Source organism: Aspergillus udagawae (assembly GCF_001078395.1).
Source record: "Aspergillus udagawae IFM 46973 DNA, scaffold_2, whole genome shotgun sequence".
NCBI lineage: Eukaryota > Fungi > Ascomycota > Eurotiomycetes > Eurotiales > Aspergillaceae > Aspergillus > Aspergillus udagawae.
Window position 1 is genome coordinate 3,267,280 of NW_025091265.1, and position 25,240 is coordinate 3,292,519.

General features: G+C 49.5%; 7 protein-coding genes across 7 annotated transcripts; 4 read left to right on the forward strand and 3 right to left on the reverse strand.

Moving 5' to 3' along the window:
- Positions 1–709: 709 nt before the first annotated feature.
- On the reverse strand, positions 710–2,169 carry Aud_003463 (OSBP family protein; the record flags this gene model as incomplete). Its single annotated transcript, XM_043288413.1, has 4 exons — positions 710–1,507; positions 1,575–1,629; positions 1,685–2,010; positions 2,098–2,169. 4 exons carry the CDS (start codon positions 2,167–2,169, stop codon positions 710–712), a joined length of 1,251 nt encoding a protein of 416 aa, XP_043144348.1.
- Positions 2,170–4,340: 2,171 nt separating this feature from the next.
- Aud_003464 (putative MFS transporter) lies at positions 4,341–6,024 on the forward strand (the record flags this gene model as incomplete). Its single annotated transcript, XM_043288414.1, has 3 exons — positions 4,341–4,757; positions 4,824–5,057; positions 5,125–6,024. 3 exons carry the CDS (start codon positions 4,341–4,343, stop codon positions 6,022–6,024), a joined length of 1,551 nt encoding a protein of 516 aa, XP_043144349.1.
- A 222-nt stretch (positions 6,025–6,246) lies between these two features.
- On the reverse strand, positions 6,247–8,503 carry Aud_003465 (uncharacterized protein; the record flags this gene model as incomplete). Its single annotated transcript, XM_043288415.1, has 9 exons — positions 6,247–6,525; positions 6,630–6,713; positions 6,788–6,844; positions 6,899–7,137; positions 7,210–7,404; positions 7,456–7,580; positions 7,630–8,112; positions 8,171–8,210; positions 8,272–8,503. 9 exons carry the CDS (start codon positions 8,501–8,503, stop codon positions 6,247–6,249), a joined length of 1,734 nt encoding a protein of 577 aa, XP_043144350.1.
- Positions 8,504–9,126: 623 nt separating this feature from the next.
- Aud_003466 (putative beta-N-acetylglucosaminidase) lies at positions 9,127–11,859 on the forward strand (the record flags this gene model as incomplete). Its single annotated transcript, XM_043288416.1, has 4 exons — positions 9,127–9,162; positions 9,228–9,350; positions 9,401–11,443; positions 11,497–11,859. The coding sequence occupies 4 exons, from the start codon at positions 9,127–9,129 to the stop codon at positions 11,857–11,859; spliced, it is 2,565 nt and encodes an 854-aa protein (XP_043144351.1).
- Positions 11,860–12,722: 863 nt separating this feature from the next.
- On the reverse strand, positions 12,723–15,152 carry Aud_003467 (sugar porter family MFS transporter; the record flags this gene model as incomplete). The annotated part of the gene is made up of 8 exons (XM_043288417.1): positions 12,723–12,999; positions 13,071–13,185; positions 13,240–14,246; positions 14,302–14,416; positions 14,481–14,506; positions 14,568–14,831; positions 14,933–15,007; positions 15,085–15,152. 8 exons carry the CDS (start codon positions 15,150–15,152, stop codon positions 12,723–12,725), a joined length of 1,947 nt encoding a protein of 648 aa, XP_043144352.1.
- Positions 15,153–19,931: 4,779 nt separating this feature from the next.
- On the forward strand, positions 19,932–22,652 carry Aud_003468 (uncharacterized protein; the record flags this gene model as incomplete). Its single annotated transcript, XM_043288418.1, has 7 exons — positions 19,932–20,178; positions 20,245–20,350; positions 20,410–20,574; positions 20,630–20,691; positions 20,751–21,462; positions 21,573–21,630; positions 21,684–22,652. 7 exons carry the CDS (start codon positions 19,932–19,934, stop codon positions 22,650–22,652), a joined length of 2,319 nt encoding a protein of 772 aa, XP_043144353.1.
- Positions 22,653–23,091: 439 nt separating this feature from the next.
- Positions 23,092–24,676, forward strand: Aud_003469 (uncharacterized protein; the record flags this gene model as incomplete). Its single annotated transcript, XM_043288419.1, has 5 exons — positions 23,092–23,504; positions 23,560–23,972; positions 24,024–24,134; positions 24,188–24,486; positions 24,539–24,676. 5 exons carry the CDS (start codon positions 23,092–23,094, stop codon positions 24,674–24,676), a joined length of 1,374 nt encoding a protein of 457 aa, XP_043144354.1.
- Between the last annotated feature and the right edge of the window lie 564 nt (positions 24,677–25,240).

Here is a 25,240-nt window from a genome sequence, read left to right on the forward strand (position 1 = left end):
AAATGCTGCTTTCTGTTTTCCCTTTTCCTTCTGTGCGTCTGTTTTGCATACTTTCAGCTTCCTTCCTGTACTACTTATCCGGTGTCATTTGGGGACTACATTTATGCAATTCTGACTGGATTAGGACAAGGGATGGGGGCTCCGGGAAATACAGGAAGTGAATTGAAATGATTTGGGATGGCGTTTGAAATGATTTCCTTTCTTTCTTTCAATTCTTTGATCGTAGGCAGTTGGTAAGGTTATGATGAGAGCTGTACACCGTAGCAATTAGTAGAGTTGGTCCGGATTGTCTATTACTGCGTTAAATGCGCAGACCACCGCATATCTACGTAGCAGATATCAAACGTCTCCGGCACTCACTGCGGAGAAAGATCTTGTATGAATTGGGGTGTCTCAAGAGTCCGAGAGTGACTTATTCTCAGAAGGACTGGCGTTCTCATGGAGAAAGATGGTAAGAAGTGATGTGATGAATCGATTTGCTCAACTCGTGGATTCTAAGTGTTCAAGACTACTACGTAACCTTCCTATATACAAGAATCGGAACTCCTAAGGAGAGAAAAACGAAACCGATGAGCGTGATCCCACGTTCCCAAAAGCGATTAAAGATTCTATATTCGCAGCGTTCACTGTGGTATAGTGCGTAGTGCATACTGTATGAACGTGTCTGACAGCCCCGTCCTTGTAGTAAGAACTAGCAGACTGTGGAGGCTTACTCGGACACTCCGAGTCCCTCACCACCGGTCTGGTGATAGGGCGGCTTGGCATTTGCGGCGCGCTCCTTGTCAAAACGCCAGACGCCACCGGTCTTATCGCTCTCGAGTGAAGTCAGGCCGACCATCCTGGCCAGACGCTGGAACTCCTCGTCCACCGTTTCATCGACGCGCTTGAAGAACCGGCGCTCCCACTCCCGGTTCTCAGCCTTCTCAACTTTGCGGAGCTCGCGTTGAGCGTTCTCGATCTTCGACTTGGCCACGGCGGTGGCGTCCATATCACCGCGCTCGATGGCGGATGCGACGTCGCGCCAGGCTCGTCGGCTCTCCCATAGGTCCTGCTCCTCCAGAGGGGCGACGGTCAGCGGGCTGGTCTTCATGTCATTGGCGATGTAGCGGTCGATCTCCTTGTTGGTGCGAGCGTCCTTAATGACAAATGTGTCGGACCATTGTCCCTCTGCGGTGTATAGGGGCTTCTTCTCCCCGTCCTTCTCGTGGTAGAGCACGGCGCTGAAAGTGTTCTTCTTGCCACTGAGCCAGCCCTTGCCAGAGTAATTAATTTTGGCAATGTAGCCCGTGCTACTGGCGATCATGGTCGACCTCTCCAGTTCCATGAATGGCGTACCGTAGATGAGGGACTCGACATGCAAGTACGGGAGTGTGATGAGGAAGCGCTCCTTCTGGGCCGGATCGTTCTTGTCCGCGGTTGGAGGGGTGATTGTCAACAAGGCATGGCCTATTTGCTTGATTTGGATTGTGTTGGAGAAGGATGCCTTCTGCGCATTGTATCCTTGTAGCTAGCGGAAAAAATCACAGTAAGATTCTAATCAATTACATCCGTACGCTTGATGTCTCTTGACTTACCTCGATACCGTGCTTCTCGTTGGTGATTGCATAGGCGGTGGCAGGGGGATGGTGGCTGTTAAGGGGTCAGGACCAGGTCGCAGCCGAGACCAAATTAGAGAAAAACGAACCTGACTTGCTCGCTGATCAAGGTAGTCTCCCCGGCCTCAGGATCATTTTCCCACTTGCCGAGGAAAAGTTCACCCAGGAAGGGATTTAGAGGCTTCTTCTCACTGCCCAGCTTCTCGCTGCGGGAGCAGTACTGTTGACGCAGCGTGCTGAGAAACCACTTTAGAACAGCCAAGGCTCGCTTCTCAGGGTCGGCTTCTTTGGCCGCAGCCACAAACAGACTGGGATGTTCAGCCCAGTAGGCAGAGTATTCCGTCAGAGAGGTGCCCGAAAGAATGAAGGGAGGGGCGGTTAACGAGGAGAGATCTCCATTGAAGGAGGCAATCGACTAGCAAGACATCGATGTTAGGTTAACCCATTCAACCATAATTTGGCTAAGAAGACGTATGTAATGGACGACCAAGCCAGGACTCACCTTCAAGAAGCTGGCCCAGGACCCTTTGCTTGCAGGGGGAATGGCAGACTGTGGATCCTTGCTGGAGCTCATGTTGGGTATACCGCCGTGTGTTTGACAAGAAAATCACGTAGTCTAAGAAGAAAACTTAGCAAACGCTAATGGATAGATCTAAGGAACCAAGAAGAAGTAAGCCTGAGTGGGGATGAAGAAGGAAGGGAGGCTTCTCCAGTAATACTACCAGAGACACCTAGCCAAAGGAATTAATAAATTGCCTGCTGGCGAGTTTCAGAGGGCACAAGGGACAACGACTGCCAAGAGGGGAGCCGGCTGCGACGTCATGGCCAACTCCGTAACTTCAGCGGTTGAACTCTTTGCCCCGCATGCGACATGACCAATAACGACATCTTCCTCTGCATCGCTCATTCTCATCATCATTCTTTTCTCCAATTGCAGTATCTCAAGATTCCAAGATCGACCAATGGGTGCTTGCAGCTGGTCCTCCCGCCGCTGTGACGACCGTGGCAAAGGCATCATCTATCTACGCCCCTTTCCCGGGGCAAGCGTACACTGAAAGACAGCAGACAGCAGACATCAGTGGCTGTTGGTGGCTTAAAAAAGACAAGTTAATAAGCTATCTTATCTGATGACTTGGCGACCTGTTTCTGCTTAAAATCACGAGCAGTTGTTCATCATAACTTGGACTGCCATAAAAAGCAGATTTAAGCGCAAATGGCCTCCCTCGACCTAAAAGGCATGGATGCTGATGCCGACGCACATAATATTCAGTCTATTTAGAGGATTCGGGTCGATGGATGGTCTGCCGAATGATCTTACGACAAGCGCTATCACAATCTTACTTCAGAACCATCATTATACCATCTCAGGGATCAATTCGCAACTCCAAGACGACTCAACTATCTTTGATGAGCTTCACTGCCCGGAGATGTCTAAAGAGTAGTTGAGAGTTGACTGAGAAAGAACGGAAGCGGAAACCCTCGCCATTATGGAACCGTGAGATTGCTACCTTACTCCCTATTTACCCCTGCTTCTCAACTCAAGTTTGCTATTCTGCCTGCTACGGGTCTGAAAATTTATCATAAGTAGAAAACCAATCGCAGATGAGCATACTAGAGACCAGAAGGTCCCTGTTTCAGAAGTCAGGACTCTTGAGGTCGATCAGTTTCTGGAATGGCCTCCCTGAGTCCCTTATCCCTTCGTTGATCCACCAAGGGTGATCGCCAAGGTTGATTTGGTAATGGATGCTCAGAATGCTGGACTTCTACCTCTCTATGCAGAGGAAGATATTTCAATTTGTGCCATGGATTATTTTCGAAAACAAGTCATTGAAATTCCCCTGCGTCTTTGCTGATGGAATGTACACTTCCGTCCATCGCGGCTCCTCGGCCACGAGATGATCGCCGATAGGCGTATGCGTACGCCACACAGGCAACCGGAGCTTAGTGCATCATCTCTTCTCGATTGAAAATATGTTGTAACACTATGCGAGCTCTCTGTGAGATGATGCGTATCATGCGTTACTTAAGGATCTCCCTTATGCGATTTACCAGGGCTGCTGTTGGCCACACACCAGCCCCGTCGTTCTGCGTTGTCGATCATGTTTCCACTCTTGGCCGAGCTATAGGCATCCGGGCCCATCTCCCGAAGCATATAGCGGCCCATCAGCGTATCCACCGTTAGAGAGGATCATTGGGTCTCTGTTTACCTCAGCTGCCTCTGCGTGGGTCGAATATCATAACATATTTGAGAAAGACTGCGTAGTGTTTCCAAATCGAGCTACTGAGAGCTTCTGAACCTCACATCCGCAGGGACTCCAGCCATTGCGTGCTTCATCGACATGATGATAGTCGGGCTGAAAATTGGATGCATTGCATCGAGACGCGTAATGCTGGATGGTCAAGGAGGCGGCCGCCTGATCAGTGCCCTTAAGGTCATGAACTGCACATTGCGTGAAGATGTTCTCGAAAGCTGTCTCTTGGACCTTTGTTTGCCTTCCATATCTTTCCTATGGGTAGCGCGTCTTTCATGTGTACTCAAGGACCCAACCACCCTTTGATCTTCTGGACATTTGATTGTCTCACTTGAGATGCCACACAAGCCTACTTCAATATATCGGAATCAATTGTTTGTGACCAGAAGATCGAACGCATTTGTTCTAGTACTTGCAAGACTACACTAATCCCTATCAATCGCCGTGCACAATGCTAGGGGTTCTTTGGTCCAAATCAGAAGACACAACCACCATGTCTGACCGTTACTCTCTGAACTCTTCTACAACCCAGCTGCCCGTAGAGGGCCCTCAAGGGGCGAATTCTTCTTATAGCTCGTTTCCTAGCTCACCTAAGACCCTTGTTCAAGTACAGAGTCACCTTGTGAACCATGACAGTTCAGCGGAGACAGATGAGTATGAGGAGGAAGATGCAGAGCAATACCTGCGGTTCTCCCCGTCTCGAAAGATAGCCATCGTGGCTATCTTAACATTTTGTGCTTTCCTTACTCCCATTTCTTCCACTGCTATCCTAACCGCGGTTCCGGAGCTTGCAACGACATTTGGAACGACAGGAGACATGATAAATGCCAGTAATGCGCTGTATCTTGCGTCTATGGCCGTCTCTTGCTTGTTTTGGGGTCCTCTCAGTCAGGTATGGGGTCGTCGTCCTGTAAGTATGCCCGAAGCAACCTTTGTAGTGTTGTCAGTTCACTGTCTGACTGCAGATCCCCTACAGATATTTATCCTAAGCGGGCTGCTATTTTGGCTCTCCACGGCCGCCACTGCCTTATCTCCCAACCTTCCTGCATACTTTATATTCCGCGTTCTCACTGCCCTACAAGGCACGTCATTCCTCGTGGTGGGAAGCTCTGCAATTGGGGATATCTACGAGCCTCGGGCCAGAGCCACTGCATTGGCATGGTTTCTGTCAGGGAGTATGACGGGACCTGCTTTAGGTCCATTCCTAGGGGTGCGCTTCTACCTTTTGATGAGAACATAGAGTCTTCCTAGCCGCTAACACACCTCGTCGGATCCAGGGTATTGTGGTCACATTCAGGGACTGGAGAGTCATCTTCTGGCTCTTGACCGCACTGACCGGCTTCGCCGTCCTGTTAATCACCCTTTTCCTCCCAGAGACCATTCCGCACACATCGAAGGCCGAGCTTGCGGGCCACCGTTATCCGAAGAGGATCAAAATGCTATGGCAACGCATCTCACCCTTACGTGCCCTCCTTCTCCCCTTCTCCCATCCGAATATCTTCATTACTGGCCTAGCAGCTGGCGCTCTAGTCTGGAACCAATACGCTCTCTTAACGCCAATCCGATACATTCTCAACCCTCGCTTTCACCTGTCCAGCCCAATCCAAGCTGGTCTCTTCTATCTTGCGCCAGGCTGCGGATACCTGGCCGGCACCTTCGTGGGCGGCCGCTGGGCCGATTACACCGTGAAAAAGTACATTAAAAAACGCAATGGACAGCGCGTGTCGGAGGACCGACTTCGGTCCTGTCTCCCATACATCTGTGTCATTACACCAGGCTGTCTCCTTGTCTACGGCTGGACACTCGATCGAGAGGTTGGTGGCATCGCGGTGCCCGTGGTAGCAATGTTCCTGCAGGGCGTGGCGCAAATGTTCTGCTTTCCTAGTCTTCAATCCTACTGTCTCGATGTGATGCAACCGCATGGCCGTAGTGCGGAAGTTGTTGCCAGCAGTTACGTCTTTCGATACGTGTTTGCGGCACTGGGCACCGGCGTCGTCTTACCTGCTACTCAGTCGCTTGGTGTCGGATGGTTCAATACCATATCTGCGCTGTTTCTGGTATTCTCTGGTATCCTAGTGTGGTTGACGGTTATCTATGGCCCGCGGTGGCGGGAAGCTGCTGATTTGAAATACTCCCGGAAAACAATTGAGGATAAGCAGGCTCGGGCAGAAGCATGAATTAAGCATTTTTCAACCCGATAATGTACTATAGATATAGACAGGATATAGAAGGCTCCACTGAAGTATTGGCATTTAATATAGAATGTTGTTGGCTATGTGCTGAGTCGTTATATATATTTCGTTCACTACTCTCTAATTGTGCAGTGCGTATCACCAGGTTCCCTTTCATGTATAGTTGTATGAGAGTATCTCCCCCTGGAACCAAATGTCTAGAGCAGATCATCCCTCACGCGATGGTCCACCTCCCTCTACGCCCGTCATAATACCACCCGAGCCCTTCAAGACTTCATCTCTGCTCAGGCTCGTTTCGGCAGACACCCGCGCAATCTTCCGCGCCTCCGTGAATCGCCTCGCATCAGCGCGCCCTTTCTCCACATCCACAAAGGCAATTGTTATCGTCGCCGCAGCACATATGGCAAACAAGAACGGGAACCCCATCCAGTTATTCTGCGTATTGTTGATAATGGCCTGGATCACATTGGGACCGATGATGGAGGACTAGACCCAATCAGTATTCTGTTCTATTTATCTCATTGGCGGGAGATAGGCAAGCAGCCATGCATGTAAGCAGCCTGCATTACATTGCGGGATTGGTTGCTTACAGCTCGATTTGTGATGCCGAAGAGCGCGAAGAACATGTTATCATAGCCTTGGGGCATGAGCTCGCTTATCATTGTTTGCGCGTACTACGTGTGCGTTTGCCGAGTGGGACAGAGTTAGCCTCATTTCGAACGGGAAGGGGAGTTGTGGTACTGCATACAGCATAGTAGGGGGCTTGGAACAGGCCGAAAACGACATTGTAGAAGTAGAATTCCCACTGCAGACGATTGTGAGCTTGGAAGCTAAGGCGATGGAAGATGGGGACGCTTACTCGGTTATGGTACCCGATTCGTTGAGTCCAGAGTCCTACCATTCCCCAGAGTGGGATTAGGACACTGAAGAGGTTTGTGACCAGGAACATGCTCTTGGTCCGGAATTTGAAGTACTTTTGGATGTACCAGAATCCGAAAGTCGAAGCGATTGAGCATACGGCCTGTGTGATGCCTAGATAGGTTAATTGTAGAAATGAGAAGGATACGTAGTTGTTTTGAATGATGGAAACCAAGGTTCCTGCAGAGATTGCATCAGCTTCCTACCTGTTCATCTCCCGCTGTTCTTAGGTGCAAGACTGGCTGCACTCACCGGTGGTATTCAGTCCATCGGCCAGCAGAAAGTAAGCGACGAAATAGAGGAATGTCTGTGGCAAGGACCGGATCTCCCTGAGGGCAAGCCAAATTTGCTTGAAGCCAATCGTCGCATAGTTCGACCCTTTTGGGACCTTAGGACCTGGCCGTTTCTGCTGGAAGATGAACCACCATACTCCTAACACGACCCAGTCTAGTGGCAGCCATCAGTTTATGGTACGTATTGGGTCACAGGATCACTTACATGAGTTTGTCAAGCAAAGGGCGAGGTTGTTCGAATAGCTATTGTTCTGAAGCGGAAGCAAAACACTCAAATTTAGTACAAGAGTGAGCAAATATCCGATATTGCTGTGGGCAGTCGATATATTGCTATTCCGCACATAAGTGTCGCCCTATTAATCCAGCAATGGAAGCATACCTGATGTGGTTTCTCTCCAAGGATTCAATAGCATCGTACTCTTGCCGACTGATTTTGCCCTCCTTCAGATCTTCCTCGCGAGCTTTGCGGACATGCGGCATGTATTGAGCAAGTCTTGGAAACACAGCCGCATAGAAGACCAAAGTAGCTCCGTAGGCGATGTATGCGACTACATACATCGCCATAGCGGCAGGCCACTGACTGGGATGCCTGATCGCCATCATGCCATACTGCAGAGCCCAGCATATTACTGTTAATGCCAGCAGAAGCCAACGACCAAACGATCCGTAGTCGGCGGCGCTGCCGAGCCAGACAAATATCACCGTCATGAAGGTAAAGCACAATCCATTAGCGATCAAGACTACGGACGAGACGGACCGCGTGCCTCCAGCCCATGAGACAACGCAGGGAGAGGAATCCGTGCAAGGTTGGCGAGGATTGGTGCCCGGCTGCCAACCAGCCCCATTCAAGGCCCATTGAAATCTTCAAGATAGATGCATTAGCTGGGGTCTGATATTGTTGCAGATGCGTTCTTTCTTACAGTGCTTGACTATAAGAACCCGGACCGACACCATTGTCCCCTGAGGGAGCACGAGATGTCCCGTCAGTAAGTCCTGACTAAAAAGAGACAAAGGCAATTACCGTTGTAGTAAAGATAGTAAGACCATAGTTCTCTTCGCGTGGTTGTTGGTTGGTCGTATAGATGTTCATCAACACCGAACAGCCGTTCGAAGTCGTCGCGTGTTGACTGGACTTCTTGCGCAGTTATTGTAGCTTTTGTATTGCTTCCCTCATTACGTTGGCTGTTATCGTCGTGATTAGTGTTCTCGATCAATACACTTGGTTGTTTAGATGGATGACTGTTCGGAGACATGACGACAATGGTGTAACGGCTTCCAGCTCCCTTGGTCAATGTTAGATGCTGCTTGGTTAACATCAGAAAAGAGGCGAACTGACCTTATAAGCCGGTAATTCTCCGATTAAGTTGAATCATTGCCATATTATCAACCGTGATAGAGAAAGTGTCGACGCGACGGTTCATGGCCAATGCTACCCCGCATCTACTGTTGCATTTCTGGAGGCAATGTCGCTTCGCGTCGTCTTCTGATCTTCGGCCCCAGTATATTGGTGACTAGGACCAAATTGAAACCTTCACGACGCTAACGAAGGCTTTTAACAGACACTTGTGATAAACCGATATTGTCAATACGAGGAGAAGAGAATCGATTCGAAATCGGGGCAGTCCATGTGAAACGCGTCAGTTCAATCAGGTGTTCTCCGCATCTTCTCCACCATCGTCATCAGAGTTGACCTTCTTGCACCATTCGAACTTATAGACACGGTGATATAAAAGTTGTTATTTCTCGTTGAGCCCGGTTTTCTCTGTATAGAATGGTATATTTTCAACACTAGCAGCTGGATTCGCAGGATTTCAACCTAAGACCTAACCGAGATAAAACTACATCCATTTGCAGTTTCATGCAACGAGCTGAAAAGATGCCGCCAGAAGATTTACAGAAAAAAGTTGGCCAGGTAAGGTGTCTATCTGAACGTCCGTATGTTAATTGCTACTAGTCTGACCTAACGATTGTTATTAGCTTTTTGCGGTCGGCTTCGATGGTATGGTACCAAGCCCAGAGATCATGACTTTGATCTCCGAGTACGGGATAGGAGGCATTGTCCTGTTCAAAAGGAATATTCAAAGTGCAATGCAGCTCCAGGTATGTATCTTGACGCCAACGAAGAATGGCCCAGCTGATCCTTGTACAAGTCTCTCACTCTGGCTCTGCAAATGCACGCTAGACAGGCAGGACACGAATATCCTCTCTTTATAGGAATTGACCAAGAGAACGGACTGGTCACCCGGATATCGCCACCTATTGCTGCTCAGCTACCCGGACCAATGACCCTTGGAGCCACCCATTCGCCAGAATTGGCGTATCAGGTTGGAGAGGTCACCGGTGAGACGTTGAGGTTCTTCGGGATCAATATGAATTATGCCCCTGTGTGTGATATCAATTCAGAGCCCTTGAATCCAGTAATAGGCGTGCGGAGTCCCGGAGATGACCCAGAATTTGTCGGTCGGTTTGCAAGCGCTGCTGCGCAAGGACTTCGAGACCAAAAGATCATTCCTAGTGTCAAGCATTTCCCCGGACACGGAGATACTGCAGTGGACTCCCATTATGGGCTTCCAGTGATAGAAAAGACGAGGGAGCAACTGGAGGAATGTGAGCTGATCCCTTTCCGTCGAGCTGTGGCAGAGGGCGTTGAGGCAGTGATGACTGCGCATATCTCCTTGCCCGCCGTCGGTGACGGCAAACTGCCTGCCACGCTTTCCGCTGATGTCTTGAGCATTCTCCGAAATGAGATGCAATATGACGGGATGATCATCACGGACTGTCTCGAGATGGACGGAATTCGAGCCACATACGGTACCGAACAGGGAGCAGTTCTGGCCTTGGAGGCTGGTAGTGACAGCATCATGATATGCCATACGTTCGCTGTTCAAGTAGCCTCAATCCAAAAAGTCTGCGAGGCCGTACAGTCTGGCCAAATATCAGCTTCACGTCTGGACGAAGCATACCGTCGCGTGGTCAAGTTGAAGAACAACTTTCTGAGCTGGGAAACTGCGCTCCTATCGCGGAATCTTGATGATTTGGTTACGTTGAACAGGAAAGCTGCCACGCTTGCAAAGAACGTCTATTCACTTGCAGTTACCCTTGTCCGCAGTGATCCTGATGTCTTGCCTCTATCAAAATCGGGACATCTTGTGCTTCTCTTCCCAGGGGAAAGAACCCCTGCAGGAGGTGCAGTCGACGGGGAGGGTTTAGGAATGAAAGGGGCTTACGATGCCACGGAGTTCGGCGAGGTCTTGAAAGCCCACAACCCAACAACTGTTGAGCTTCACTATGGCTCTGCAGGACTGTCGACTGAGCAATACAAGCTTGTTGAAGTTGCTGATGCTGTCATCCTCATCACCTTCAACGCACGAGAGTCACCCTTTCAGAGAGAGATGGGCCTGAAGCTCGCCCAGCATACTCGAAAACTGGTCACCATAGCCGCTTGCAGTCCTTACGACTTTTTGGACGATGACAGCATCAAGACCTATATAACTACCTATGAGCCGACTATTGAGGCTTTCACAGCCGCCGCAAATATACTTTTCGGTGACTTGACTCCAAAGGGCGCCCTACCTGTTGGATCACAGAAGGCCGCGCTGGGTTCTATTCAGGTGTCGCCATTCGAAGCGGCCAGTGATCTGACCTCACTGGTTGAAGTCTGGAACACTGCCCTGCCGACATATCCACTACCCGCAGACAGTCTCCACAGATTGTTGACTCAGACCAACGGGCGTCACTTGGTTGCGAGACTAGAGTCCAAGATCATTGGCTTCTGCATCATGTATATAACAACTAACCGAGGCACGACGTGCTGTCAGCTGGCTGTCCTCGCAGTCCACCCCAGCTACCAAGGGCAGGGTGTGGGCACAGCTTTGATCTCAGAAGCGCGGACGTGGCTCATGAAGAATTACAAACCATGTTCCCTATCGCTTGGGAGCTCCTTCCCACGGTTCTGGCCTGGTATTCCGACTGACCTCGGGCAAGAAGTACAGAAGTTCTTCGTCCACCGCGGTTTCCGCCTCAACCCTCTGATTCCGAGATCCGTCGATCTGTACCAGGATATCAAAGAGTTCCAGCCACCAGAAAAGTACGTCGGGCGTGCTAAAGAGCGAGGCTTCACTTTCGCCCCTCTTCAGCCCGAGCAGTATGAAGAGTGTTTGGCCGGCCAGAAGAAGAACTTCTCCTACAATCCGGTGAGTATCCGTTGCCCTTTCCGATCCTATCGACTCGCTACTGATACAGCCAGGCCTGGGTCGGCATGTACCACAAGCTCGATCCTAAAGAACACCCGTCCAGCATCATGGCTGCATTTGACTCGCAGGGGAAACAGGTAGGTTGGACGCTGATGCTGGCACCGTCGTCGCCGGTCCTGCAGCAGAACTGGGCCTTCCCGCCTCTCTGCGGCCCCAAGACCGGGCTGATCGGCTGCGTCGGCGTCGATGAAGAATATCGCAAGGCAGGAGCCGGGCTTGCTCTCCTTTGCCACGCGATCGAGGACATGAAGCAACGCGGAGTTGAGGGAGTTTTTGTGGATTGGGTCAGTCTGGAAGGATGGTACGAGCAGCTTGGGTTCAAGGTCTGGCGCAGCTACAGAACCGGTCAGATGTAAATTGCCTAGATAATCGTGGTGTACCTACTTAGAAATATGCCTTGTAGTTAGAAAGTTGTGTCACTGACTCAACTATAACAATACATATTCTTCTCGGAAATCTTACCCCGAACAACCTCCAAGAGGTCCCACTTATAGTCGACATCTCGAACCAGATGAAACTAGATCCAGTAGCCCCAATTCTACGTTCTTATCTCCTGGAGCAACATCCGGTTCCGGCCCGGATACTCTAACAGCTGTCCTTCCATTCACAATTTCAACAGCCGCCACGGTATCAAGCACCAACAAGGCGGTGGAGCCTGAGCGAGCCCCCCACTCCAAGTTTCCGAGAGGCATTTTCCGAGACGCCATCACCCACTCTCACTCTCTCGGAACACTCAGTCACCGCCTAACCCACCCTTTGACTGTAAACCCTATCAGCGTCCGTTCAAAGCACTGTGGTACAGTGCGAAGGATTGTCCGCCTATGCCCGAGTCGTCAACCAAGGCAGGTCTGAGTAACCTCGCCTTTTCCAGGCTGGGTGGTGTCAGACATCCGAAAATCGAGGCTCTCAAAATCTGCCCATGGGCGTAGGTGGACGATCCTTACACTGTACCACAGTGCACAAGCTGGTTACAAGGAGGTACGAGAAGATTGTTTCCAAAGTCTGACCTGCAGTGATCTTTTTGACCAAACTTGAAATTAATCAGTCCTTGAATTCAAACTACTTAGACTTCTCTCTAAGCTGCACTTAGTAACAACGATCAAATGATTCAAATCGGCGTAAGCTCGAGTCATATCTTCGTGAAAGCCCAATGTGGCACAGCTTCCCTCTCCAGAATTAGTGGTTACAACCGCACAGCGGGAACGGATGCCAGTGGCATTTACATCTCAGTGTTGGGTGAGGCGACCTGGCCAACGCCCTCTCTGCTCGCCACTTTCTCGTCGTGAGCGGCCAGGTCTAACTGGTACAAGGGCTCAAGCTTAACATCGCGACGGAAGATGTAACGCTGGATCCACCAAGGGAGGACCTTGAAGCACTGATAATGCATATGCTTTCTGGTGGGGACCGCAAAGATATAATCAAGTTCCTCCAGGGTGCGCTGTTTCGTCTCCGGGACCCAGAGGAAAATCATGACCAGAGCCGTGACATTAAGCCCCCTGCGTATGGGTTAGCGAGGGCCACACGTCCGACAAGCAGAGACTTCTCGAGGAAAAGGATATGCACTTACGCGTAGAAACAAAAGGCACCAGTGGGAGTCATCACAGCAAGCATGCGTGGGAAGGTGATGGACAAAACCGCGGCCCAGCCAAGGCAAGTAGCGACCGCCCAAGACATTCCAACCTCTGTGACGGGAATTAGCTGACGAGTGCCACAGAAAAGGTAAAATGCACACTTACCACGATGGGAGAGAGGGAAAACCTCTGCAGAATAAGTGAATGGGACAGGTCCTTCGCCTGGAGAATAAAATGCCGCGAACAGGAACACGAAAAGTGCGATACATGCCAGATGAGCTTTGGAATCCGCGGGAATATAGAAGCAGAACGCAGCGGCGAGCAGAGTCCAAGCCATCTGAGGGAAAGTGAAAAGAAGAAGGGTGCGACGACCGAAAGTGTCGATGGTGAACACAGCAGGGAAAGCAAAAAGGAAGTTGACCAGTCCGAAGCCCCAAGACGCAAAAAGTGCTTCGGTGTTGTTGGCACCCGCTTGAGAGAAAACCGTCGAGGAATAGAACGCGACAATGTTTATTCCGCACATCTGCTGAGCAATCATGACGACAAACGAAGCGAGGGTGGCGCGGCGGACTCGTGGGATGGTGAACAACTCGACGAAACGAGTAACATAGTTGCCCTTGCCAGCGATCTCTTGCTCCACCTTGATCTGGGCATAGATGTAGTAGAGGTCGCGGGCAGCTTGCAGCCGGGAGTTGCGCAGTCGGCAGAGAGATTTGAAAGCACGCTTCAAGTTGCCTTTCTTGATGTACCAACGAGGCGACTCGGGGCAGAAATACACGCCAATAAGCAGTGGAATGGCAGGAATGAAAGCAGAGCCAAACTGCAACCGCCAGGCGATATCTCCGGTATCCTTGACAGCCAGATTCGCAGAGAAACCGAGGAAGATGCCAAATGCGGTCCATAGTTGCCAGCACATGACCAAGCCTCCACGCACGGAAGCAGGAGTGTTCTCCGCGCAAAAGATCGGAACAGTGGAAGCCTTCAGACCCATTCCCAGGCCGAGGAGCAGGCGAGTGACGAAGAGCTGGGGCCAAGTCTGAGCTACAGCGCTGCCAATTGGGGAAAGCACGCAGAAGATCGCGGAGATGAAGATTGCGCCACGACGGCCGAGGAAAGCGTTGAACGGATCAGAGAGCCAGCAGCCAAGGGCCGCACTGGCAATGTATGGGCCTCTAGACATGAATATTAGCCAGTTCTCGATGCAACTGAATGACTGGGACTACTGACGCGTTGACAACTCCAACCAACCACTGGTTCTTCTCAGCGTCAGGGTTGGGACTTCCATCCATAAGTTTGTCGGTGTCAGGAATACCGAGAGCGACAGGGAAGGAAAGATTGGCACCTGCGAAACAGGAACGGCAGCATTAGCAACTCATCAACCGGAGGAATGAAGACCTTATCCTTACCGTTACTACCAGTCTGGTCCCATCCCCTGAGAGAGAAATGCCTGTTAGTGGCTGTTCATGCACAAACGTCGCAGCGATTTGACTTACTGGACAGCGGCGCCGACGGAGCAAAGAACGATGGTGAAATAGAGAGCAAAGGGCTGGCGCCATTTGTGCTCGGTTTCATCACGGATCACGGCGATCTCAGCTTCGGTCATATCTGGGACTGTCTCGAAGTGCTCAGGGTCACGCGCAACGAGGGCACCCTTCTTCAGCTCAGGGAGAATGTCGACGAGGTCATGCTCGTTCGCAAACTCTTCGACATCGCGAATAACCTGAGAAGGAGTCAAGTCCGCCAGAGGATTCTTGATCCTGTAAGAAATTGGTCAATGATCAGTGCCAAAGGAAACGACGCGTGAGGCAACAGCAGTTCGTGAGGGGTAGACTCGAAGCCGTCGAGACTCAACACTTACTTGGCAGAGAGATTCTTGTTGAGACTGATGTGCTCGTGATGGCCGGTTTCGAGCATGCCATTGTCATCACTAATGCTGTCGTTATGAAAGTCGATGTCAGTCCAGAGTCACAAATTGGGCTGTATAGAAGCTTGGGCTCAGGGCAAACCTACTGCTGCTCGACAGGCGCATCAGCTGTTGCGATATGAGCAATCTCCTGCTTTGGGCCTCCGTCTGCCATGGCAAACCGAGACTATGAGAAGGAGCTTGTTGATGCTTGTGACTTATTGCGCGAGTCTTCTTTCTTGTTTCGAATGGGAAGATTTGGGCCTGTAGCTCAGGGGATGCGGAGAAGAAAGATGGAAGGAAGGTGCGGGGAGGGAGAAGAACAAGGAAGAAATAGTGGAGGGAAAAATAATAAAGAAAAAGTGGAAAATAAAAAAAAATAGAAGAATATTACCATATTCACAAGACAGTTCAAAGAAAAAGAAAATAAAAAAGAAGGCTGAATCCACAAGGAAGACCACTGACTGACCGTTCACGAGCGCCTATCCAATGGCGTCACTACCAGATTCACTTTACGCCTGGGCAATTCACGACCGCATGCATCTTTCTCCTGTCAGATATACAGAAAGTACCCACTTCTCCTATTGGTCCTCAAGGGCCAAAGATTGCAAACTACTCTGGAGCTACTATGCGGCCTAGAGTCAGTGGCTGCTCGTTGAAGAGCCATTGCCGCAACTAGCTCCTTCGCGTGAGAGTCTACTTGGTCGTATCAATGCTTTTCGCAAACAGTTTAACTACCAGGATATCATCTGTCCACCAGACCTGCCTGAGCTTCAAGGCCTGAGCAAGACTGGGGTGTTCCCTTGGCGTGGACGATCAAGGACCAGACGGACGAGGGGGGATCGGAGACAACAAGTGAGTATCCTAAAGCAGAAAGCTCCTTGGTAAAGTCTAAATTATTCTCTTTGCATTACGGCCAGATGTCTGGCGATGACCATGGCTGCCTCTGCGTCGTAAGACGTGCCTTATTCGTCCCGTCAACCACGCGAATTGAGTGTGTCAAGGTGGAACCCCCCACGGGTCCGAGGACTGCATTAAGGCATAGTCTAATCCGGAGGTTTACTCATCAGGATAATGCGGAGTGCAAGGCTGCTGCGAGCCTGTGATGCTGTCTCCGTCAGGCTTCGAGAAACAAAGTTGAAGGAATATTCTCCTGCATGGTCATCCCTTGAGTGACCATGCGCCTGGAACCTATATCCCACCACAGCGATCAGGAGATTCAGCGATTATCCTTGCTATGATCGATAGACGTCAGAGACCTGAAACACGAAGACATTCCCAATTGCCGGTCTTCGTCAAATTGAGCCCTGTGCTCGTTCTCACCCCCACTTCCACCCATACGGGATCCCGTGTCATACCATTATTCCTTTCAGGCTGGAGGTGTTGGTGAGCCGATTGCCCGCTGTCTCAACACTAAATGCACGAGCCAATCTCAAGAAAACAAAAACGCCACTCTTGTTACTTGAGGGAATATCCTTGCCAGAATTGCCAGGACTGGACAAGATCCTGGACGTTTGACCAAGCGTTATTCGCTACTCTTGGCCGGTTCCCAGTCCCGCCGATGGCTAGTACTTTAAGCTAAGCCAAGAGCAGTCAAGTGCGTTGGCATAATGGGTCCATCTCGGCGGCCGATGTGACTTTGGGGAAGTCACGGACTCTCAGTCACGGAGTCACCGCCAAAAGGCCCCCAACCCCAAGCCCCCAGAGCTTAAGCAAATAAGAAGATTGTGGTGGACGGTGGTGGGGTCGGCCTGAGGCTTTGTTCAGACGCAGATTGCAACCCTACTCTTTCAGACATTTTTAAGATCAGGATCCCTGGATCTCCGTCCGCGTGGTCATATTATTCCTTGGTAGATGCAATCTCTTGACTCTGCTGTACAAAACTTCGAGCTTTTACTCGGTACAACGTACAAAGAAAGATCGGCTCAAAGTCTGGGACAGTGTAACCTGGAGACGAACTCCAGATCAGGAACCCGGAGAAAATCTGGGGAGTAAGCCAGATTATGCTTTGGGTTTAGTCTCTCTATCTCGTACCCGCACATTCCAACGAGCACATGGTCATCTGCCCCCTTGCTGACCTTCCGCCTCTGGAATGTGGATAGGCTTAAAGAGGCATTTTATCATGAACCCCACCTGAGGACAGCTATCGACTCCAACGGACATCACCGTCGCCATGATACACTGAATGTGAATTCAAAATCTCATGATATGCGGCCAAGAAACCACCTTGGAAGAACGAGATCCGAGCCCGTTCTCACCCTTTTTTCGAGACAAATCTATATGCTGACTGCAACTTTTGCCGAGAGTGAACATTGCATCTATGAAACTCATCAAGTACTAGTCTACTATGAATAAGGAATAATAATTATGATTATCAAAGAGGCTCGAGTGTACCAGGATATGAGGTTACAGCCCTCCATGCCTCCGACTATGGATACGGTCTGGCCAGCTGATGGAGTTGACTCAACATCAACATCAAAAACGCCATGTGGGGAATTTCCCCCGTTTGCTTTTGCCTGGCTTGGTCTTGTGGCTGATGATCGCCAAATTCTCATTAAACTTTTTCCCTATTTTCCTTCTTTTTTTTGTTTTCATTTTCGCCCGTACTTCACATTCTGGAGAATTCCAGTTAGTTCCTTTGTTCTGCTGTTTACAGCGGATGAGAGATTTCAACGACTCTGACCGGTGAATTCATGACTTATCTGTTCCCACAGTGGCGAAAAATCTACGACACACTCATCCAGAAAATGAGGCTTAAGCCCATATGTTTCCTGTTCTATGCATTGCCAAGATGGCCAACTTCATATTGCTTTTCAGAGCTTCGGTTAAATGCCCAATAACCATGCGCAAAGCCCCAGCCGGGATGTGGTACATAAACCGAGACTCCATTCCCCAGGTAGCATTGAGTATTCATGCTACACAATTTCAGCCGAAAACTCTAAGATGAACCCGAACACGACATATCCCGAATATCTCGCCCGAGTCACGTTGAACAGCCGGATCAGACCGTGGCTAAGGTCGCACACCGATCAACTCGAGGCTAGTAAAAGAGAGATAAAAGTACTCTGAGTCAGATGCCTGCAGTACTTACCAGGGTAAGGCAGCGGGTTGTATGGTGCATTGGAAGCCTTGTGTACTATTTAGCTGTAGTATTTTCTGTTATTTTCTGGGCCTTTGACTGAACTGCGGCTTAAGAGGTCAAGCAAGCTCAATGGTCGATATCTATCTATGCCTAATAAGTCTCTTTTGGAAGTAGTATGTCAGAGTCTGCTTCCGAGTCCAGGTTGCCGAACCCGACAATGACGATCATGACCTTCTTCAATCTTGAGCTCCGGCCTTGGAGCTCTCCAGTCTCGATTCTCGAAGCTCAGTAGTTCTTCCTGAAAACAGGCTATCCGCCACTTCGACTTCAAGGGGATTTTCCAATCTTCTATGTGCACGTGGATTACAATGTATACTCTGGCAGTGATTAAATGAAGCGGTGACCACTAGACATCTGGCTTGGGATGCTTCTTGATCGCATGCCACCCTCACTGATATCCAGTGATACTGACGCAAGCTCATCTCGGAACAACTCTAGAGCTCCATGAGATACTCCCTTCTGGCTCGTAGGGCCAAAAGGTTAATGACAACCATGGCTGATAACAGTTATGCAAGATGGCCTGTCATATTTATCCAACCGCTCTGAAGCAAAACCATTTAGCGGCGAACAGTTTTGGTGAATAGGCATGGATCTGATCTAGGTACGTACTGTCTATATTTTGAAGCTAGAGTGCTTATGCGGCTATGCCCTTTCCCTCGAGTTATTGTTGTTGTAATGACATAGAATCTCCCCGGAGCGCGGCCCTGCCTACCAGGAGTCTTCAACTAGTCAGATTTAAGTTTCAAAATTGGGACCTATTAGAGAGTGGATATAATATTTACCTCTCCAATGATGCTTGTCAAGAAATTGGGCGAGCAAAGGATATCGATGTTGGTGAGATAATAACCTCTCAGCTGCCATAGACCGTTATTGTCAAATAAACGGGAGGAATAGGTCAAGACTCGGTGGTGGGATCTACGCTGTATTCAACTATGCTAGAGACACTTATGGGACCGGGTATACCCGCTAGGCGACTGGAGACTGCAGTTCTGCCTTGTCAGGATGTTCCTGGTTTCGCTCTGCGTTCGGCTGTCAGATTCTGATTCTATCTGTTGATGATCGGATGGTGAGTCCTGTGTCCAGGAACCAACTCCAATGTCCCAGAAAATCAGTCCTCAGTTCAGTCATCACCGTTCCTAAATTTTTCATGTATCCGGAATTAACCTACTCGCTGTCGATAACTTGGTACCAGCGAGTTTGGAACATTCAGACAACTGACCCCTGGGCAGCTAGGATTCTGGGCAGCTAGGGTTGTGGTTGACAAGCGTAGTACAAACCAAGTCAGCAGAAATAATTCCTTTTCTCACTCTTTTTCTGCATGAGTCTATCTCCAACAAACTGCAGTTTGTTTATATACCAATAAACCTGGATAAGGCACATTGCACTCTGCATGTCTTATTGTCTGGTAGCTATTATGCTCTCTGTGGAGGCATTTGTAGACAATCTGGGATGGATCAAGGCAAGACACTCTACTCTTGCACGTGGTTCAAGATTGGGGGCGCCCTATAAGCAGAGAAAGTGCTACAAATGGCTGAACCTCGCCTAAAACTTGCAGTGGAAAATTCTACTCGCATATAGGTCGTGTCGGCGCTGTACTCATAAATGGTCTTAGGTTTCCCTCATAGCTAATTACCTGATCAGGCTAGATCTTCCCCGTGCTCCGCATCACGTGCATCAGTTAGACGTCCTTTCTGGTTTCCGAGATAGAAGGTGAGGATCGCTACTGCGTATGAGCTCAATATCCATATGCGATGCTATTATCACCCTATAACTAATTAGAGGGTGAAATGCACCGCTCATAATTGTTCTAACATGAATTTCACCCAATTAGAACCCCCTTCTGTGCAAGATCTCCTGCGCTCCGGAAAGCCATTTGTCCCCTTTTCCGAGTTCTCGGTCCATGACCTCTGTGACCTAAGTCACAAAGAAGCCAATGACTGGCTGGAACGCAGGTTGCAGGAAGAAAAGCCATTTATTATTCATGACTTTGACAAGCTCGACAATTGGGACAAGGGCGTTCTGAGCAGCAAGAGCCTGGTAGACCTGTCTTCCTCGGGATGTACGTCAAAAATCGAATACCACTACTTTGTTATATTAGATGCTTACCTGGATTCATTGCTTGTAGCAATACCTGTGAGGAACTGTCAGACGGGACGAGATGTGCGTATGAAGCTTGCGGATCTTTTCCAGTGTCAGACGGACCCTACGCGAAGTAACAATGTCCGAGAATCGTATGTCGACCGACCAGCTTCTCGATTCTTCACAATATTCTGACTAGTAGCATGTCCAGTCTATATGCAAAAGATCTTCAGTGTCCGGAGGAGTGGGTTAAAGCTTTGAGAGCCATCTTACCATCCTCTTTGCAGCACTTGGGTTCCTTGGACTTGTTCCGAGTATTGCCCCGAGAAATTGCACCAGAGGTCTTGATGGCGTATGCTGGAACCCAAGGATCTTTGTATGTGACCGTCCCAAATGCTGTATAGAATGCATAACTGACGCGACGACTACAGTTCCGGCTTTCATAGATGCTTTAGCGGGACAGTTGCTCTCAATCTTGTGACCGAATCCAAAGGTAGATGATTCGGAATCGATTATCGGGACATTTGGAAGGACAAACTAACCCGTTCAAAGGCCGTCGGTCAGGTTCAATCTGCTTCGGTACTGACAGACAATCGCAAACAGAATATGACGCTTACATGGAGGAATTGGGAAAGTCATCGCATACTGACTGGGCCAATGCTTCGATCGCGCAGCTCCGATCAGCCAATTTTCCCATCTATGTTACCTACCAAGAACCTGGCGATCTGATTGTCTATCCATCAGCAACTGCACACCAAGTTTGGAACATTGGTCCAATGGTTACCAGGGTCGTTTGGAATATCATGCATACATCTTCCATGGTATCTTTCTTTGATTACATCCAACCCGCGTATCAAAGGCAATGCCATACAGACACCGGCCGAGTCCCATTGATACCGCTACATGCACTTAGGGATCCTACTACGCTTAGCGCAAAAGAGCTGAAACTCCTTTTGGAGATCTTCGAGCGGCTGGTCGATGATGATGATGCGGGTTCAGATGTGCCTGTAAAGCTTGTGGATACTCAAGGTGCCGTGGTGGAATGCAATTATTGTGGACTGACTATCTGGAATCGGCATTTGCATTGTGAGCAGTGCGGGGATTTCGACTTATGCTTGCCTTGCTTTGTCTCTGGACGAAGTTGCAAACATATTACGGACTATACCTGGGCAGAGTTGATTCCCAGAGAAGATTGTCAAGCGTTAATCGATGCAACCCGAAAGAACACTGATTTTATATCCCCTTCAAACCCCATGATAGCAGAGTAAGTATTTGTCTTGACTTTAGGACTCGTACCTACGATTTTCCAATCCTTCTATCACGGCTGAGAGTTTGTCAGCACAAAGTCCCACGAAGCTGACCAGTTATTCATAGGCAGAAATCTCTGGGTCTTTTGGCTAGGGCTGCGGCGGATACTCGACGACAGTCTATGGTAAGTACAGCCCTATTTCAACAAATTTGAACTCAACAATTGACTCTTGCCAGGAACGCCTTTGCCATCTGTGCCGAGACAACCATACAGTGTGGAAAGGGATCACATGCTCCCAGTGCTCTGCGTTCTTCTGCTTCCGTGGTCTCAACAGACATTTTGATATTGATCTCATTCCTCTGCTCCGAAAAGAGGGCCCGTGGGTGTGCCCCAAGTGCTCTCAACGGTGCAACTGCCGATGTTGCCACTTTGCTCAGCCATATCAGAGTAAAGAAAAACCCGTCAGAGCCCGCATCAAGCCTGCCGATCCCCGAGGCCGTGTTATGGGCTTTGTAGACAATGTGTTCGATCAGAAGAGAGGAAAGAGAGCCAGCGCAGGGCCACAAATAACACCTTCGCAGACGACCATCTCTCTGCAAGGGCGAAAACGGCCTAGGCCAAACAGCAGCGAAGGCTCCGAGCAACGACTGCTGGACCGCAGCAGGTTTTCTTCTACGGAGGACACTCAACCGCCTGGCATCGTGAGATCAGAATCAGACGACTTACGGAGCGGAGACACTGCTCAACCAAATATACATCTCGCCAAATTGCATTCTTATGGGAATCCTTGGCCTAAAGGACAGCTTCGAATTTGTGACCTGGTTGAGAGCCGGGATGAGAGTGCGGCGGCCGAAGGAAGCTCTCGCAATCATGCCTCACAGTACCACCCTGCTGCACTTCCTGAGATATCAAACCGGCTTCATCACTCTTCAAGAGAAAACAACTCTTCCTTCTCATCTACAAGTGAAGAGAGTATCCTTACTTTGGAGAAGAGACTGGACGCTCTTCGTCGATATGCGGATGATCTTCTCGAGCTCTCTTTGGTGGAGTCGCATGCTAAAGTGCTTGAGAAGATCACTGCATTTGAAACCCAGATTGACCAGATCAGGAGGCGAAAGGCCGAAACGCTCTTCAGTAATTTGAATCGGGACTTTCCCGACCTGGCCAACGTAGCCATGGAAGAGGCGCGACGGCGAGGGCTATGAATATTGCATACCATCATCGAGGATATCTCTAACTACGCAATAGTGAACCTGGCACACCAAATATCGACCTCACTGGCAGACCATGATTGTGGGTGTGGAAACGCAAGGATATTATATTTCTGCAATATTGCACAGGCAGCTCGCTGAAGCGATGGCTAGCACTATATACTGGTAGAATCGCCTCAACTTTGTAAGGATGGGCTGATTAAACAAGTCGATATTTCGCCTTATAACACAAAATGATAGAGTCAATCGACACCACGTTGGTCCATGTGTCAAACAGTAAGGTCGGCATCTCAACTTAGCCCACTCAAACAAGGCTAACGCTTCTCCCCGCCTCTGGAAGCGTACGAGCTGACCTCCCCAAGAATCCAACATAAATACTCACTGTTCCTGGACAAACTTATCATAAAACAATTCCGTTACGTGTCATTTCAGGATGGATCCCTTAACAGCTACCCAGCTGGCAGCAGATGTGGCAGGCATCTTCCTGAAAATCGTGAACACCGTTAAGGACATTATTGAGACGATGAATGGCGCTAAAGAAGCCCTCATCGAGCTGCTGAATCGCTGCGAAAGGGTACGCTTATATCTCGAACTATTTAGGTCTCTCACAAGCCGGCTATCCAACCCAGTCGAACGATCCATATCATTATCTTTCAATGATAGTGCGTACCGCCAAACTGCCGACGAGATCCTGGGGTTTGTTCACAAGATTGGGGATGCCTCAAAGCATTCCGAAATCTGGATGAAGTTCAGCTGGGTTTTCTACAAGACCGATGTCACCGCGTTGGTCGGGAAGCTTGAGGCTCGCGAGAAGGACCTCAACCTAGTCCTAACTTTCATTGCAGCGTATGAGTCCTTAAGAAAGCTTCCTGTGTGTCTGAATCTGACATGGGCGCGACAGTCAGTCCAGTGTGGTAACTGAGAATGAGGTCATTACGATGAAGAGCCGTGCTAAAGAATGGGCACAAATCACTGAAGCTTTTGGCACGACTCATTTGAGTCAAGACAGCAACGAGTTGGGCTTGAAACATTCTTCCGAGCAGGAAAAAAAGGGACCTAGCTCACACAAAAAATCGCATAATAATGGAAAGCAAATGTCCCCCAATTTGATATCAAACCAACCTTCTCCCAATCCCACGAAACCAGCACTGTGGCATGGAAACGTCCTCAAGACAGGCTTGGACCCGGCCTATCTCAAAGAGAGAGCGCGGTTGTCCGACGCAGCATACCGGGCAGACTGGCATCGGCTGTTGTCTTCACTGGACACAGGGAGACGCCGCTTTGGCGAGTCATGGTGCAATTCTTTTCGTCTAAGTATGCAAGTCCGCGGAGTGCATTGAGTGATGGCTGCTTAATCCTGGACAGGATCAGAAGACGAGTCCCAACGACAGAGCCTATGGACACCTTTGCACCAGGCGGCGTATATGAATGCGCCGAAGAAGGTGGTAGAGAAACTCATTCGATTCGGGGCTTTCAGTATGATCTTGTTTCTATATAAACTACGCTGAATCCGTTGACAATGATGCTAGGAACCCTGCCGACTAACAAATCCAAAGGCGAAGGCCGCTACGAGGATCTGACGGCCGTCGAGATTGCCCGTGAAGTCGGATACTCAGATCTTTGGGACATTCTAACCCCAGTTATCCGTCATTTCGTTCCTCCGAGGGTTCTACTAGATCTGGAAGAAAAGTTCCATGCACTGATACACGCCGAACTAGCTGGCTTCGCTGATCTGGAGCACCTTCGTCTTCCTCAACTGGTGGTGTTGACCGAGCTAGAGAATCCGGAGATGTGGTTTCCAATTCAACCTCAGAGTCAGCACGGGAGAGTGCGTCATCTAAGTGCTCGTAGTTTGGAGCCGACTACTGACTTTGATCTAGGGATTCTTGTTTCGTTTTGATGGTCGAGAACTGGTGGTTCTGAGTGTTGGGAGGAACCCTCCGCAGCCCAAGCAGCTCTACCGTGTATCGGCAACAGGATGGACTGCCATACAAGATGCAGTCGTGTTTCGACGGTAGCTCTTGGAAAATTACTTTCTTTCAGCAAAAGTTTGGTCTGATATGCTGGTCATGCACTGCTACTGCTTGAAATGCTATGGCTGGCCTGTTTCACTCGCAAGTTGTATATATGATTCCACACTGGTGGATATTGATCATTGGACACATTTATAGGGGAGGGGCATGTTTTGTCATTTCTTGGAAGAATTGGTTCACCTACCGCAGCAAAGCAGAAGACGTTGATGACTGATGACCAGCTCAAAAGAGTTCCGATTAATGACAGCATGGCCATGTAATAAGTCATAGTCGAGTCCGGTATTCGAGAGAGTGCTGTCACCTGAAGGTAGTCTCATATTCTTATTGCAGTTCCGTTGTTTTGCCGCAGTCCTTTGCCTCTTGGAGGTTCTCGTGGGTATAGACAGGTACTTGAACCTGTTCCACGGAAAGCAAGCGGACAATCGTCATGGGGTGCCTCCACTGCGGAACCGAGCTCGCATCACCAACCTCGTTCACTGTTCATCACCTGTTGAAGTCACTTTGTCCTCAAATTATCACACGTTCCTGTGGCTGATACAGTGATCATTT